General features: G+C 38.3%; 1 protein-coding gene across 2 annotated transcripts in view; it reads left to right on the top strand.

The window, feature by feature from the left end:
- Positions 1-13,810: 13,810 nt before the first annotated feature.
- The window catches only part of SEC24D (SEC24 homolog D, COPII component), a 102,692-nt gene continuing 98,550 nt past the window's right edge, over positions 13,811-17,952 (top strand). For both annotated transcript variants that reach the window (XM_028087390.2, XM_028087391.2), the window contains exons 1-2: positions 13,811-14,053; positions 16,227-16,385. In XM_028087390.2, coding sequence (XP_027943191.1) covers positions 16,268-16,385 — 118 coding nt within the window. In that variant the 5' untranslated portion in view covers positions 13,811-14,053; positions 16,227-16,267. The remainder of the gene's footprint in view (positions 14,054-16,226; positions 16,386-17,952) is intronic.

The following is a 17,952-nucleotide window of genomic DNA, read 5'->3' on the forward strand; positions in this document are numbered from 1 at the left end:
TCAGGTTGCACATCTGGGGAAGGAAAGGATTGGACTCGAATGATCTCTAAGGCTTCCTCCAACTCTGACATTTGATTATTCTGTGAAGTCTGGATTAAGCAGAGAGGCATCCTTTGTATAGCATGTTAACATCTGGTAGAGGCATCCCCAAAGGGTAAGAGCAGGAAGGGACAAAACGAACTTCTGAAATATTGAAATTGTCCCCTCAACAAATGAGTAGCTAGCTTGCTTTGTAACAAAGCGGGAAAAAAAGGATCACATTAATAGCCACACGTGGTTTTTTACAAGCGAACAGGGCTAAAGGTAGCAAAGCCAAAGAACACGTACCTAAGGTCACCAAAAGACAAATACCAACATGTGTACGACGCTGCCTTATTAAATCTTTCAGGTGAAATAGATAATGCAAATAAACTTTAGATATCAAATAATGCAATTATAACATAGTAATAAACCTAGTGAGACGCAAACAATAGAACTGTATTTTGATAGATCTGCTTGTGTATATTTACTTGGCTTGATCACTTACTGGCAATGTGCACTTGGGGAAGTTAATCATGTGTTTATTGTGGAAAACTTGGAAAATGTCAAAGAATTTTTAAAAAGCTTTAATGCATGGAATTCTGGAAAATGTAATTTTAGCTTTCCAACCTTTGTAGTAAAGGAAAATAAGCCAGAACAGGTGTATCTATATTTGCCATGTTTATCATCTTTACCTAAAACATCATCCTAAACACATATGCTAAAGATATTTCCTTTAAGAGCACAAATAGACAGAAACATTCCTCATCAGGTTTATTAATCAATATTGTTTTGGAATTTCTACTAAATGCAATAAAAAAAGTTAAATGATTATTTATAACATCACTGGAATAGAAAAAAATGTAGGGCTGATGATTCAGTTGTACATCTAAAAAAACCCCAACTTGCAGTTTTAAAGTAATAAAATAAAAAACAAATAATTTGATAATTAGATCAGTTACTCAGATAAATATATATTTAAAAATCTATAACTTTTTCTTTACTGGCAATAAACAGACCTTCAAATGGAAAAAAGCAAACACACATAAAAACAGTAAAGAATTAAGTTAAAAAGGAAAAATATAGAATCTAAATGTTAAAAAAACAAAACCCCAAAAATCTATACTAACTTACCGAAGGGCCCAAAGGCAAAGCAAATAACAGAACATGTTCTGGGTTGGGAATCTTAGTATCACAAAAATATCAAGCCTCTAGAAAAAGTATAAATTCAATAAAAAAATTTAACAGCTTTATTGAGGTATAATTAAATACAGTAAACTATACATATTTAAATATGCAATTTGAGATACATACACATGATCATACACCTATAAAACTATTAGCACAATCAAAATAATTAACATATCCATCACTCTCAGAAGTATCCTCTCGCCCCTTTGTAATCCTGCCCCCTCACCGCTTTCTCCCCCCTCCCCATTTCCAGGCACTTACCGATCTACTTTGTTACTATAGATTAGTTTGCATTTTCTCAATATTTATGTAAATGGAAACTTATGTGTTCTCCTTTTTGTTTGGCTTCTCTCACTCAATGTAATTATTTTGAGATTCATCCATGCCATCCATATGGCATGGATACACCATAATTTATTTGTCTTTTCACCTGTTCATAGCAATTTGGGTTAATTTCAGTTTTGAGTTTTTACAAACAAAGCTGTTGGGAGCATCTGTGTATAAGAGTTTGTATGGACATGTTTTTGTTCTTGGAACTTAAAAGTCACCAGAAGAAAACAAGAAAAATCTTGATGATTTTAAAGTTTTGGGGTTTTCGTTTAGGTCTATGTTCTCTCTTGAATTAATTCCTTTGTATGATATGAGGTAAGAGGTAGGAATTGAAGTTCATTTTTAAAGATTTTTTATTTATTTGTCAGAGAGAGAGAGAGAGAGCACAAGCAGGGGAGTGGCAGGCAGAGGGAGAGGCAGGCTCCCCGCTGAGCAAGAAGCCTGATGCTGGACTCCATCCCAGGACCCTGGGATCACGACTTGAACCGAAGGTAGACGTCAACCAACTGAGCCACCCAGGCACACCTAAAGTTCTTTTTTTGCTTGTGGATATCAAATTGTTCCAGCACCATTTGTTGAAAAGACAAGAAAAGTCAGTCCTCTTTTGCACATGTGTTGAAAATCAATTGACCGTATATTTTTAAATTTATTTCTGAAATCCCCAATCTGTTTCCTTAATATTTTTGTCGATTTTGATGTTAATACCATAATGATCTGATTATTGTAGCTTTGCAATGTCTTAAAATCGGTAGTATAAGGCTCTCAACTTTGTTCTTTTTCAAAGTTGTTTTGGCTAATACAGGTTTTTTTGTATTTTCATGTTTATTTTTGAATAGCTAGTCCTTATCTCAAAAAAACTTGCTGGTATCTTGACTGGAGTTGCATGGAATTTATAAATCAGTTTGGAAAGAATTGAAAATACTAAGCCTTCAAATTTATCAATACAGTATATCTCATTCATTTAAATTAAGAAATTTTGAAACTTTTATAGTTTCTCTCTGCAATGTTTTGAGCTTTTCTGGGTATAGGACTTTTCCATATTTTGATTCTAATGTAAATGGCATTGCTTTATTAAAATTTATTACAATTTCAATTTCTAATTGTTGCTGCTATATAGAAATACCATTGATTTTCAAATATTGATCATGTATTCTTTTTTTTTAAGATTTTATTTATTTGACAGATAGAGACATAGTGAGAGAGGGAACACAAGCAGGGGGAGCAAGAGAGGGAGAAGCAGACTTCCAGTGGAGCAGGGAGTCCGATGCGGGGCTGGATCCCAGGACCCTTGGACCATGACCTGAGCCGAAGGCAGATGCTTAAGGACTGAGCCACCCAGGCGCCCCTTTAACCTGGTAAAATTTGTATATTATTTGTTCTAACAGCTTTTTTTATGGAATCCATTGAATTTTTTACATAAACTATTATGTTGTGTGCAAATAAAAGTTTTTATTTCTTCCTTCCAAACAAGATGAATTTTTTCCCCTTTGCCTTATTGCCCTGGCTAGAACCTCTAGTACAATGTTGAATAGAGGCAATACAAGCAAACATTCTTGTATTGTTTCTCATCTTTGGAGAAAGTAATTCAATTTTTCATCATTAAATATGTTGTTAGCTGCAGGCTTTTTGAAAATGTCTATTATTAGGGTGTAGAAGCTCATTTTTATTCCTAGTTCACTGAGAATTTTAATCAGTATGGATTTTGTCACAGGCCTTTTTCTGTGTTTGCTCAGATAATTATATATATATTTTAAATCTCTTTATATGGTGAAGTACATTGATTTTTGAATGCTAAACAAGTCTGGCATTCCTGGAATAAACCCCACTTGGTCAAGATATATTATCCTTTTTACACATTTTTTTCATTTGATTTGCTAAATTTTTGTTAATCTTTGTATCTATACTTAGAGCAATATTCATTTGTATATTTTTCCCTTTTAATGACTTTATCTGGTTTTGGTATCAGGTAATGCTAGCATTGTAGAATTTTTGGGGAATTATTCCATCTTCTTCAATTTTTTTGAATAATTTTTATAGATTTGGGTTTTTTTCTTCCTTAAATATTTGGTAGAATTTACTAATGGGGACATCTGAGCCTAGAATATATCTGTCAGAAAGTTTTAAATTACAATTTCAATTTACTAGATGTAGGACTATTCAAGTTATTCACTTGTTCTTTAGTCAACTTTGCTATTCAAGTTGTAAAATTCATTGGCATAAAGTCATTCCTAATATTCTCTCATTTTTTTTTTTTAATATTGGTAGCATTTGTAATGATTTACCTCTCGTTCCTGGTGTGGTAATTTGTGTTCTCTCTCTCCCCCATTCCCTCTCCCCCTCCATCTCCCTCTCCTTCCTGATCTGCCTGGCTAGAGGATTATCAATTTTATTGTCTCAAAGAACTATCTTTGGATTTTCACTGGTTTTATCTATTATTTTTCTGTTATCTCTCTGACTGGTTTCCCTACTCTGATCTTTATTATTTTCTTTTTGCAGTTTACTTTGGGTCTCATTTGTCCTTTTTTTCTAGTACCTTATGATGTAAAACTGGTATCACTAATGCAACGATCTTTCTTCTTTTCTAATGCAGCATTTTAGTGCTATGGATTTTTCCCCCTAAATAACGCTTTTGTTACATCCCACAAAGTTTGACGTGCCACATTTTCATTTAGCTGGAAATAATTTTTAATTTCCCTTTTGATTTCTTACTGACCCATGGGTATGTAGATATATAATATTTAGTTTCCAAATATCTGGGATTGTCCCAGATTGTAATTGGTTTCTAATTTAATTCAATTAAGTTCAGAGAATAAAGTTTGTATGACATAAATCATTTTAAATTTATTTGGATTTGTTTCGTGGCCCAAAGAATCTATCTTCATAAATTAACTCTTAATGGATCATAGACACAAATGAAAAACCTAAAATTATAAGACTTCTAGAATAAAACATAGGAGATGTCTTGGCAATCTTGACTTAGACAAATATTTCTTAGATACAATGTTAAAAGCTTGATTTATGAAAGAAAAATTAGTAAATTGAATGTTATCAACATTAAGAACTTCTCTTCAAAAGACACAAAGAATGAAAAGTCAAGTCACGGTCTGAGCAAAAATATTTGCAAATAGCATATCTGACAAAGGACTTGTGAAGAAATATGTGAAGAAATCCCCAAAATTCAATAATAAGAAATAAAACAACCCAATAAAGATGGGCAAAATATTTGAACAGACACTTTATCAAATAGAATGTACAGATAGATGACAAATAAACACATGAAAAGATGCTTGACAACCTTAACCATTGGGGAAATGCAAATTAAAACTACCTAGAAAGACTACTATGCAACTACGAGAATTTCTAAAACCAAAAACACTCACCATACCAAGTGCTGGAGAGGATATGGAGAAACTATAATTCTCATTCACTGTTGGTGAACGTGAAATGGTACACCATTTTGGAAAAGAATCTGGCAGTGTCTTAAAAAATTAAATATACATCAACCATGTGACCCAACTATTCCACTCCTAGGTATTTGTCTGAAACAAATGAAAGGTTATGTCCATACAAAGCTGTGTACATAAATGGTTATATCAGCTTTATTTGTAAAAGCCTCAAACTGGATAATCCAAAGTCCATCAGCTGATGATGGATAAACAAATTGTGATATATCCATTCAATGGCTATACTACTCAACAATAAAGAGGAGTGAACTACCAGTGCACACACACAAAATAGATGAATCTCAAAATAATTAAGAAAGCCAACCCCCTCCCCCAAATATAGTGCATACAATATGATTCTACTTATATAAAATTCTAGAAAATGCAAACAAATCTTTGACAGAAGGCAGATCAGTGGTTTCTCGGGGGTGGAAGGGTAGGGAGAGGAAGGAAGAAGTGATTACAAAGGAGCACAAGGAAGCTTTTAGGGGTGGTAGATTTGTCATTTTAATTATGATGATTTCACGGGTGAATAGATGTCAAAAACATCAAACTGAACACTTGAAGTATGTGCAGCTTGTTGTGTGTCAATTATATGTCAATAAAGATGTTAAAAATTCTTACAGGCGCTACAACTAAAGTTCAATGCTGGCAACATGAATTTAATATTTATTATTTTATAAGTCATCCTTTAGATGTTTCAATTCCAGAGAACATATTAATTAAATTAAAACTTTATTCTCTGAAAAATGGCATTTTTATATGAAAACATTCATTAAAATTGGTTTTCTGACATGAAATAAAAGACCCAAAATATTAAAAAATTATAAATTTGTTTTCATCACTAATATTCACATAATATATCTAAAATTATAACCAGTTAAAAAATGAACCATTAAATGAATTATTTCAACTTAGAACAATTCTTTCATTTCCTGCCTACTTTACTCTGAATTGAAGCCTAAACCTTTATTTAATCTAAACTAAGATACATGCATTTTATTTCATCTTGAAATACTCTTCAAATAGTGACATTTTAATCAAATATTAATATTAATTTTTAATAAAAATACAAGTGCACTTTAAAAGCCAAGAAGTCAAAAAAATACGAAAAAATGCAAAGCAAATCTAATTTGCTGCCTTCAGAAAACAACTTTTGCTTTTGCTTTACTGAAATGATATTGTCTGAGAACACCTTTTATGCATCCACTCAGCTGGCTCTGCTTTGACATCACACTAAAATGTTGGTGTACTTAGGGCTGCATTCTTTACCGACTATTCAATTCTTTCCTGAACTCCAGATGTGTGTATCTAGTCATTTAAATGTGAAATAAAACTAGATATTCCATGAACCTAAACTAGATTTGTTAAATGTTACAGGCAGGACTTCTTATTCAAGATGATTATTCCCACATTTGGTATTTCCAGACCAGACTTCTCTGACCTCAGGTTGAAATATTCCATTTCATACCTATTATTAACAATTGATATCTCATATATACCTCAAATATAACTTGTTCCAACCTGAACCCAATTCCCCACCCTCATAGCTCCTCACATAGTAAAGTGTATTATTGCTCAAACGAGTTGCCTATAATCTCAGTAAAGTATACTATTGCTCAAACGAGTTGCCTATAAATCCTTAGCAGATAGCAAGAAGTTCCAAAGAAAGATTATAGGTAATTACTATGTTCTTTTATGATGTCTTTTAAACATAATGAACAAATTTATAATGACATCATATTAGTTCTTTGACATTCATTCAACATCTTTAACCATTTAAAATCAATTCACTTTTCCCAATTTCTGAGGCAATTCACAACCCCCATATCGCTTTAGTTTTAGTAGTTAGAACACAGATTGAACCTACAGTTGTACCAGATGAGAAAACTCTCAACGTATAAACAAGTCTTGAAAACCTTAGTCTTTTTTTTTTAAATTTTATTTATTTATTTGACAGAGAGAGAGACAGCGAGAGAAGAAACACAAGCAGGGGGAGGGGGAGAGGGAGAATCAGGCTTCCCACCCAGCAGGGAGTCCCATGTGGGGCTCAATCCCAGGACCCCGGGATCATGACCTGAGCCGAAGGCAGCCGCTTCACAACTGAGCCACCCAGGCGCCCTTGAAAACCTTAGTCTTAAAAGAAGGTGTTTTCTTAGGAGCCAATATCACTTGTTAGTGAAATAAACATGTAAGTTGTTTGTTCATTCCTGGCGGAGTACACAGAGGACAAGGAGAAACCAAAGAAAGAGAGGCCACTCCAAATTGGGAGGTGGTGGTTTTAATAAGTAAGGGAACTTACTTACAAGGCTTGTCTTCAGCAGCCGCTAGATGGGTAATCTCTGCACTGGCGGACAGAATCTTAAAAGGTTATATAGAGGCCTTAATGGGGTTTAGTCACATATCCCAACCAGATAGCTCAACAACAGACTCTCTCAAGGCTGCATCCTTGAAAATTGATCCCATGGTGGTAATGGTGGGCAGAACATATATGCAAGGATGGGGGTGGGGATGGGGAGCTTCCCATTGCCCGGGATCCAGCCCCGAGGTTGACTGGCTGTCATGTCCTCTGGATGACCTTCTCTAACATAATTATATACATATATATACAAATCTTAGAAGCCTGTGATTACAATATGAAGTTACACTTTAAAAAATAACCCAAATTATTATGGGACAAGCCGCCGGTTAGTACTTGGATGGGAGACCCGTTCACTAAATTCAGTCCCCATTCAGGGTGATGCAGATGTTCCTGAAGTCCCTGAGGGTGGTGATATTCCATGCGCTTCTGAACTCAGTCTTCAGATTCTTCCACTCTGACTGGGTCTTGCCACCAGGCTCAGTCATTTATGACTCTTCCACTCTTCAGATCTAAGGTGAGAAAGGACCCTGCCCTCCTCACCTCTAAACAAGTGCTCTTGGCTCGTGTTTGTGGAGATGGGACTCAGAGGTGCTTGTGGGAGGCTGAAGGGGCTCCAGAGGAAACAGACTCCCACTCTCACTGTTGCCATCAACACAGAACCTTTGTGAGGTCAGGATGAGCTCTCCAGACTTAAGCCCAGATCATTCAGCATATTTGTAGGCTTCTCTGTGTCTCTAAGTTTAGAAACAACTCTTAGATCTAAGAGGAAGGAGAAAGTCCAAAAAGTCACCTTAGTTCTTGGGCAGTGAAACACTATTCATTTTGGTGAACAATAGAAACATTGGCTCCTTTCAAAAGAAAATTCCACCCTTACCCATCAGGGTATGTTTTTAATGCTGTCGGGAAATGCCTAACAGCTGAGGGATGTCACCCACTTACATTTCTTGGAGCAGATAATCATGGAGGGAGAGCTATCTGAGTGACATACTTCCAGGTCCCGCAGAGCCCTACCCTAACTACCCCAGGAAATTCTACAATCACTAATTACCCCACATAATGTAACCCACCGCCCACTTGGCAGTCCCATCCTCCTTACCCTGCTCCACTTTTACTTTGTTCCATAGCACTTTATATCATTAAGTGTTCATGATCACAATGAGAAAAATGTAATATCCCAAATTTACAAGTAAGCCAAGATTAGTAAGCTTAGAATGTGCACTCATTGCAGAATTCCCTGGGGTTTCATCCTTAGACTTTATCTCCTTAATTCCATTGTCACAGATAATGCTGTTCATAATGATAATTATGATGATGGTACCATAACAACATTATTGAGCTTTTATTATGTGCCAAACACTGTACCAAGTACTTTACCTGCATTATTTCATTTAATACCCACAAACTTTTTGTGATTAGTGTTATAATTACTGCCATTTTTATTGTAATTACTGCCATTTTTATTGTAATTACTGCCATTTTTATGGGTGAGGATAACTGAAGGTTAGAGAGGGAACACACAGCTTGTTAAGTGGCAGAAACAGAAATTGTGGCAGAAACAGAAATTGTGACTTGGTCTGACTGCAAAGCCCTATCTCTGTCTGCCAGACTGATTTTCGGGGCAAAAAAAAAATTCATTGATTCATTCCTTTGCTTAAAAGTTTTCATTGCCTCTCCAGTGCCTCTGAGGGACGCCAGGAGCTAGCTTAGCTGCTTGCCTGACCTTATTCCTGTCCTCACTCCTCTAGAACCCCACCTTTGAGCTGTACTGGACCACCTCACATCTGAATGCCCCAGGTTCCTTGTCTTTCCTCTTCCATTCCTGCTATTCCTGCTACCCCCTCGCTCCTTTTTTTGCCTAACTTATTCTTGTCCTCAGGGACTCAGTTCAGATGCCCCCTCTACCAGGGATATCTCTCTCACTTTTCAAGTCTGGGTCAAATGTCTCTTCTCAGATTTTCCCATGGCAACCTGGTCTTCTCATTAAATGCTAATCCACTGTACTGTACTTGTAGGTTACACCAGACCAAGTGTTGGGAGGCTTTTTCGGTAAAGGGCCAGGTAGTATATGTCTGAGGTTTTTTGAGCCTTGTGGCCAATGTCACAACTACTCAACTGTGCCGCTGTAGAGCAGAAGCTACCACAGAGAGTATGATAATGAAAAGCATGGCTGTGTTCCAATAAAACTTTATTTATGGACATTGAAATTTGAATTTCATAGAATATTTGTGTCATGAAATATTATTCTTCTTTTGATTTTCAAACATCTAAAAATATAGAAACCATTCTCAGCTTGCAGGCTGTACAAAAACAAGCAGGTGGGCCAGATTTTGCAGTTTGCCCGTCCCTGTACTATTCCATGAACTCTTAATAGCCAGAGAAGTGTCTCATCCAACTTTATGTCCACAGTGCCTAGTACAGCACCCAGCTTATAGTGAGTGCTTAATAAATACCTGTTAAATAAATAAAATTCACATAGCTAGTAGTGAGTGATAGTGTCAGGATTCAAAACTGAGTCAATTTGACCTGGTGTGTGACGTCACACTGCCCAATCTGTGGCCAAAACCATAAGTGATGTACTATAGTCAGAGCAAAATATTCAAGATATTAAAAAAAAAAAAAAGTAATTCTAGCTAGGAGGAAATGCTGGATCATATGGTAACTCTATATTTAACTTCTAAAAATTTCTTCTGGAATCAGCTTTGATAAGTTACATTCTCACCAGAGATTTCAATTTCAATTATTTTGTTGTTGTCTTTTTTGGGGGGTGATATTGCCTATTTTATTTTAAAAATAAAATCTCATACAGAGTGGCAACATTGCCTAATTGCTAAGAGCATAGCCTTTGGAGCCAGACTATTGTTTTTGTTGTTGTTGTTGTTGTTGTTGTTTGATACTATATTGTTTATTTGAAGTTCCCAAGAAAAATAAAAACATCTATTTAAACAAAAATTTGTACATGAATGTTCATGGCAACAGTATTCATAACAGCCTAAAAGGGGAAGCAAACTAACTGCCCATCAACTGATGAATGGATAATGAAATCCATATCCATACAGTGGAATGTTATTTGGCAATAAGAAGTACTGATACATACTACATCATGGGTGAACCTTGAAAACATCATGCTAAGTGAAAGGATAATCACAAAGGATTACATATTGTATGATTCCATTTATATGAAGTGTCCAGAATACAAAATCTATACAGATAAAAAGTAGACCAGTGCTTGCCTAGGGCTGTGGAATGGGAGAGTATGGGAGAAAGGGGAGTGACTACTAATGGGCAGAATTTATTGGGGAGTGATGGAAATATTCTAAAATTTATTGTGATGATGGCTACACAACTCTGTATACATACTAAAAACCACTGGACCGTATACTTTAAATGGATGAATTGTTAATTATATCTCAATAAAGCTGTTATTAAAAAAAGAGAAAAAAGTAATTCCAGAAACACCTTGTTGTAGGGCCTTCTTGAACACTTGAACTGTATTGTTACTGTTACTGGTTGCTACTCAGCCTAGTGTACCATGTACCCTTTTCTCCACCACCATTTAATTTGGCCTTATTTACTGTGCTTTCAGATACTTAACATAGTCCAAGTCTTGACTATTTCAACTTTTTAAATATAAACCCTCTTTGAACTGTAGCTTTTGAACCAAACTTAAGTTACATAAATGCTTAGAGGGGTTCCTTGGTGGCTTAGTTGGTTTGGTGTCCAATTCTTGGTTTTGGCTCAGGTCTTGATCTCAGGGTCATCGGATAGAGCCCAGCATCGGGCTTCATGCTCAGTGGGAGTCTCCTTGAGATTCTCTCTTTCTCCCCTTTCCTCTGCCCCCCAACCATGCTCTCTCTCTCTCAAATAAATAAATCTTAAAAAAAATTAAAAAATAAATGCTTAGAGCATCATAGTTCTCTTCTTCCAAAGCATACATATCAGAAAGAACCCTGAGTATTGTCTGGAAGTTTATTCTCATTCTATATAGTCTTGTGCAGTTGATTCTCTTCTTTCTTTTACTTTCAAAGTTAGAATAGAGGGATGTCTGGCTGGCTCAGTCAGTGGAGCATGCAACTCCTAATCTTAGGGTTGTGAGTTTGAGCTCCACATTGGGCATAGAGATTACTTAAAAAAATAAAAAATAATAAAAATAAAGTTAGAACAGAAAGACCCTGAAGAACACAGAACCCCAGCACATGGACATTCCCTGCAACCTCACCTTTCAATTAGGATATAATTACCAGGGTGACCATGTTAATTATACATGGAACATCAGAGGATGACATCAGGAGGCAGTGGGGTAGGTCGGACCAAGGAAGACTGGGAATCCAGGCTAACCTTCCTATCTGGTGAAGTTCAGCAATCCTACCACAAGAATAAGGTCAGAAATTAGTCACTAAAGAGGTGGTTACTTAAGGTCACAAGAAGGCAAGCAGGACAAACTAGAAGTCTATTTCATAAGAAAAAGAAATTTGTGATTACTAACTCCAAACATTGGTGGAGCTGTATGGTCTATTAATATTGTATTTATTTGAAAGCTTAAATATAAGGCAGATATAGGCGAGAAAGGCAAAACCATTTAATAGAGTAATATTAAGAGGAAGAAGAATGAGGTAAAAAATGCTTTGAAATTAAAATCAGAAGGCATGTCTTCCAACTAAAAGACTAGTAAGTTATTTTCATTTTTTGAAATTTGGCTTTTTAATCTATAAAATTGAATTCAGTCCTCACTGAATATTGAGTTATCCATATTTCTAATCCCTTCCAACTTCAAATATTTAGGAATTCAACACTGTCTTAGAACAAAAATCACAAATTATCCTGGTCCCCCTGAACAGAGAGGTAAGAATTTACAAACTCAAACTTAGTGGTTTTATAGGGACAACAAGCCAACTAACTCATTACATAATGTTCCTATCTTCAAGTGACTACTCTCTCCTACATTGTGACATAACTGTGATATGACAACTTTTTTTTTATTGCTCTTACAAGCTGTGCTGCTTCTACACAGACCAAAGCTTCCTAAACTCCATCAAACATTTTCATTATATTGAGAACACAAGAAACAAATTTAAAAATAAATTTTTCATTGTGGATTCTCAAATCTGACCAGGGTTGAAGCTGGATGTAGGCAGGGTGTCACACCTTAAAATTGTCAAAAAGGAGAAGGAGGAAAGGGACCATTAGTGTCTTCACCATGCTGGAATAACTTAAAATGCCTGCAAAACTAATGTAGAATTTCAGCAGTAGCATCATCCCCGTGCAAGTTTTTGCCCAGGGATTTTGTCAGTAAAGGGATTTGTCAAGTATTTTTATCTTCTTGTACCCCAGAAGAAAGTATATATATATATATATGTATGTATGTATTTTTAAAGATTTTATTTTTTTATTTGACAGAGAGACAGCGAGAGAGGGAACACAAGCAGGGAGGGGTGGGAGAGGGAGAAGCAGGCTTCCCGCTGAGCAGGGAGCCTGGTGGGGAACTCGATTCCAGGACCCTGGGACCATGACCTGAGCGGAAGGCAGATGCTTAACTGACTGAGCCACCCAGGAGGCTCAGAAGAAAGTATATTTTGAAAACAAAACACTGATCTGGTTTGCTTTTGTAAGTTTGAGCAAAAGTGGTAGCGATATTAAACCTAGGGTTGGTTGAAGGCCTTTCTATCCAGGCATGGGGCATTGTGAGAAACAAGCCAGATGGTCCTAGTTTTTAAGGCGAGATAGAGAAGAGAAGTCAAGTTCCAGGTGTTACATATGTTGCCTTTCTCAGCTGTTTCTCACAATACAGTGAGCTAAACATTGGGTCTCTATACATGTATCGATCCCTGTTTGGGGTAGGTTCAGTCAATCTGTAGGCATTCCTAGAAGGAATACCAAGAAGTCTAGCAATTTCAGCTTCAATGATGGCATCCCTCACCATACTTTTCAGTTGGGACATCTTTTCCTTCCTGTTTTACACGTTGCCAGGCTGCCTTGGGCGTTCCTTCCTCTGTAGAGCATTGCACGAATACGTCATCAAATTGTTCGTGTACACGTGCCAGATTCGCCTTTAAGTGCCAGATTCGCCTTTAAATTCTAATCTCTTAGGGGTCTTGAATCGTGTACCTTCCTGTATCCGCAAGCAATACCTGGACTATCACAGTTACTCAAGTAATATGTAATGAATGAATAGCTAAAGCCGCAACCTGTTGAATGAAAGAATGAATGAACCCTCATTAAGCAAGCACTCCCGCCTTCCTACGGGGATCCACTGTGAAAACGTTGCTCTGATTTATCAACAGCGTTAAAATTTTGACCTGTTGTAGTGAAACATACAAACAAAACAGACAGGAAGAGGCGAATGGGGGGGGGAGGAAGGACCGGCGGCCAATACGCTCGCCGCACTCCGGGCCCGGCCCCGCCCCCCCCCGCCCCGCCCCGCCCCGCCCCGCCCCGCCCGGTCGGGCCTGTGCGCGTGCGCCGGAGGGAGCGCGGCAGCTGGTCTGAGCCCCGGCGCTGGGGGCGCGCAGCCGGGAGAGTGTTTGACGTGGCAGTTCCCAGCCCCGCTGCAACTCTGTGCGCGAGACCAGCCTGTGGGGATACAGGGCCGGGGGAAAGGCGCCGCGGGAGCAGCGGCCGCAGCGGGAGCTGGGTCACCGGGGGCACCCGGCGCTAGAAGCAGAGCGCAGGCTCTCGGAAGTCCAGCGGCGTGCGGGAGCAGGACCAGGACCAGGTAATGCCTCACCCTGCCTGGCTACGCTCTGGCGGGACAGCCCCTTCCCAGGCACAGCCGGAGTGGGGTGCGGTGCCCGGCCTAGGATAGTTGGCGAGAGGCTGAATGCTCACCTGTGGCAGGGCAGCGGAGGAGACCTCATACTTTGCTCCTTTAGCCTTTTCGTGCAGTTTAATAATGGGGGTGGGGTGGGTGGGCGTGGGCAGTTTTTACCGCCCCCGCCCCCATCTTTTTGTCTTGGGATGCTGGGACTGCGTGGTTAGGGTCCTCAGTGGCCACAATATTCCAGTGGCACGGCCAGCGGTTTTCTTGTCTCGGTATCAACTTAATTTCCTCTTTGGAGGAAGGCAATATTGGAAATAGAGTAAAAATGGCAACTGTATCTTCAAGCTTCGGGACATCCTATCCGATAGCGAAACCCAATTTGTCCAGATCCGAACTTGGTCCAGGGTGGGAAGCACACCTTGGCTCTCGTTGTCCAGTGACAGTGGCCTGGGGCTTGTTCTGTGATTGAAGCTCCCCAGATTTTGATCCTAGGCCTGCTCTTGCCAAGTGGCTGTGTGCCATGTCGCCGCTTGAAGCTGAGTCAGGTTTCTGTAACTTGGTGCTGTGTGAGGAAGTTTGACGTGGCAAACTGGGCTGCGTGAGGAAGCAAATTCCTGTCAGGACCAGTTCAGAGGGACCCGACTGCTTGCTTCCTGCTGTTTGGAGTGAACATCCCTGCCTTTCCTCTCCGTCACTCAGCAACAGGCTGCTACGTAGGTGTGTGCTCCTGCTGACTTCCTAAATGTGCTTGGTTGGATGAGCTTGACCAAAGCTCAGGCTGCCACGTCTCTCTCTGCTAAAGTGGGAGGAGGGTAAAAGTGTTGTCAGGAACAAAGTGGACCAGCAGGCTTTTGCCTCTCTCTCCTCTCATTATTTCTCTCCTTCCAAGGAGAAGAAAATGATCTTATAATATTTTCTTTAATTTGGGGAACTTATAGTTTAATAGGAAAATGAAACCAAATGAAGAATGAGATTTCCTGAATATAGATCTATTTCAAGTCTTAGCAGGTATCATCGAACTTTTACCTTAAAAAGTAGCATTATAAAACAACAAAAGGAGAAATATTCCTATGCCACATGAAAAAACTGGAGAGAAATTGTAGGATCAGTGTTTTATGTTTGCAAAGACTTTAGAAGCTTCATTTTGTAAGAGGGAACTGAGGCCCAGAGAGGTTCTTCACCTTATTCCATGTCACACAGCAGAGTAATGGTAGATTTGTAGTGAAAACCTGCTTCCTTTACCAGGATTCAGAGCTTTTTTTTTATTATAAAAATTCTTTGAGAATAGTTCTATGAAATGTGTCTTATTTTGTGAAACCTGGAAAAACGATAAATTTAAAACAAATCGATGTTTAGCTTCTGAGTAGAATCAAGATGGGTATGTTGTATTGTGAGGTGTGTGTGTGTGCCTGAACCTATATGAAATTGCTTTTTTCCCCTTAGTTCCTTAAATATATGTGTATATGTTCTTAGAGGTGTGATACTTAAATTAGAAAGAGAGTCTGTCATCTTTGAATGAGAAACCACTGATAACTCTCAAATCTTTGCAGGCTGCAACCTGGCTTAGTCATTTTATGACTCATAAAATAAGTCCATTACCAACTTCTTTATCTTCTGCTATATTTGTTGGACTATTGATTTCTCTTTATCCTAGCTGCCTGATTAAAATTACTAATTAGGATAGCACTGAAATGACAAAAGTCCTAAAACATCTGATTGCAGACTGCTGGCAGTTCTGCTGGTCAGTCAATTGAATGACTTGTGATTATTGCCATTGGCATGCTTTTTGCTGAAACGGGGCCATGGAAACCAAAGGCACAAAAATAGTGGATACACTATGAGAGACTGTCTGGGAAATGGTTCATTTGTCCAATGAAAAAGTGATTGGCAGTTGTTATGCAGATTTTGTGCCTGAGAATTTGCCTATAGAAGTGAGTTACTGAGTTCCATAGAGCTATGATTAGAGCCTTTTTAGAAGATAATATGATATGTTGTATGATATGAAGACGTCTCACACACCTGATATTATCCTCAAACCATTATAAATATTTATTAGCACTGTTCATATTTTGAATAACATTAAGTAACTCAAACTCTCTTGTTGACATTTTTTTTCTTTCTGTTGCAGAGTCCTTTTGTGGAGCTATCCCTTGGAATGATATTTTCATAATGAGTCAACAAGGATATGTGGCTACACCCCCCTATTCTCAGTCCCAGCCTGGAATAGGCCTTTCTCCACCCCATTATGGACACTATGGGGACCCATCTCATGCAGGTTCTCCACCAGGTAAAGTGCATTATTTTGACTTGCATGTGATTATTGATTCTCAGGCTCAGAGACATAAGATATTCTGAAAGAGCAGCTTTGGAAGTGTTGAATGGTCGTTATATGATGCTGTGGTTTGAGAGTATAAGCTTACTTGGAAAAGTCTCTTATAGAAGAAGCCTACGTCTCAGTTTGGTTGTTGCTTGGAATACAACTAGTTTGGTTTTTGGGGGTGCCTGGGTGGCCCAGTCGTTGGGCGTCTGCCTTCAGCTCAGGTCATGATCCCAGGGTCCTGGGATCGAGTCCCACATCGGGCTCCCTGCTCCGCAGGAAGCCTGCTTCTCCCTCTCCCGCTCCCCCTGCTTGTGTTCCCTCTCTTGCTGTGTCTCTCTCTGTCAAATAAATAAAATCTTAAAAAAAAAAAAAACAAAAACTAGTTTGGTTTTTAAACATGGATTAAAAAAAAGAAGCTTCCTGAGTGTGTGTTTTGTTTTTTTTTTAACTGTTAGACTTGTTCTTGCCACTACTCAGTGGTGTGAGGTTATTTAAACGTGTAATAAAAAACCAAATTAAATGTATATAAATATATATACTGTATATTATATGTATATAGTATATATTTTGGCAATCATATTAAAAAATCAGGTTTGAAATTGGAAAAATACAATTAGATTCATATACCAAAGATTACTCCATGATAATAACAAGAAAAACATGACCTTGCCTTGAAATCACTATTGAACATATTGTTTGCTCTAAAATACAGTATTTATAAGGGAATCTTGGCTTTTGGGGCAGAGATGGGAGAAAAAGGAGCAATAGAGTGTGGGACTACCATTGCTCTGATGGCTGTTGGCACTCTGAGGCCACCTTCCTTTATCAAGGGGCTGCTCTGAGGGACCAAGTTTCAGGGTTGAAGTGAGGCTAATAATAGCTTGTTTCAGGTCTAATGGTTCCAAATCTCCTAAAAATATTTGTGTAAGACAGTTCTTGGGAATTCTGAGAGAAGATGCTGAGAAATTCAACTCAAATCATTGGTGGAGATTGGCTGTGCATAAATCAGTATCTCTTGGGGCTATTGAGGACTGACTGAGATGTGTAGGATCTGGGCTCTGCTGGATAACACGTATGGAGTGCAAAGTCACTGAGGGGTGAGGAAAGCCCTGTAAGGGAGGCCGGATTGTAGCAACCACACACAGTTTGTTGCAGAAGATGCTCGAAGACTGGGAATTTCCTGTGGAAAGTCACCCTTGTGATTTAGTGTGCCCCTAATTTTCAAAAACCTTCAGATGAAGCATCCTCCTTTTGTCCAGAACCAGTCTTCCCCACAATACGTAAAGATCTGGATCCTGGAGGAACCATCTTTTTCTAGTTTCTGTCTGGTGGTTCATTCCCCCTCTGCATTTGTACATGATGAAAATTATACATTGTTCTTTTTGAATGCTTCCCATGGATCAAAAACTGGTCCTGAAAGCTTTATGTGCATTATCTTATTTAATCTTCACACAATGCTGTGCAGTAGATTATTAGCTCTATTTTGCAGCTAAGAAAACTGACTGGCTGGTGTATTGTGACTTATTCAAGGTCC

The sequence above is a fragment of the Eumetopias jubatus genome, unplaced genomic scaffold (genome assembly GCF_037043125.1).
Source record: "Eumetopias jubatus isolate StellerSeaLion01/CBP00866 unplaced genomic scaffold, mEumJub1_p1.0 scaffold_2, whole genome shotgun sequence".
Taxonomy (NCBI): domain Eukaryota; kingdom Metazoa; phylum Chordata; class Mammalia; order Carnivora; family Otariidae; genus Eumetopias; species Eumetopias jubatus.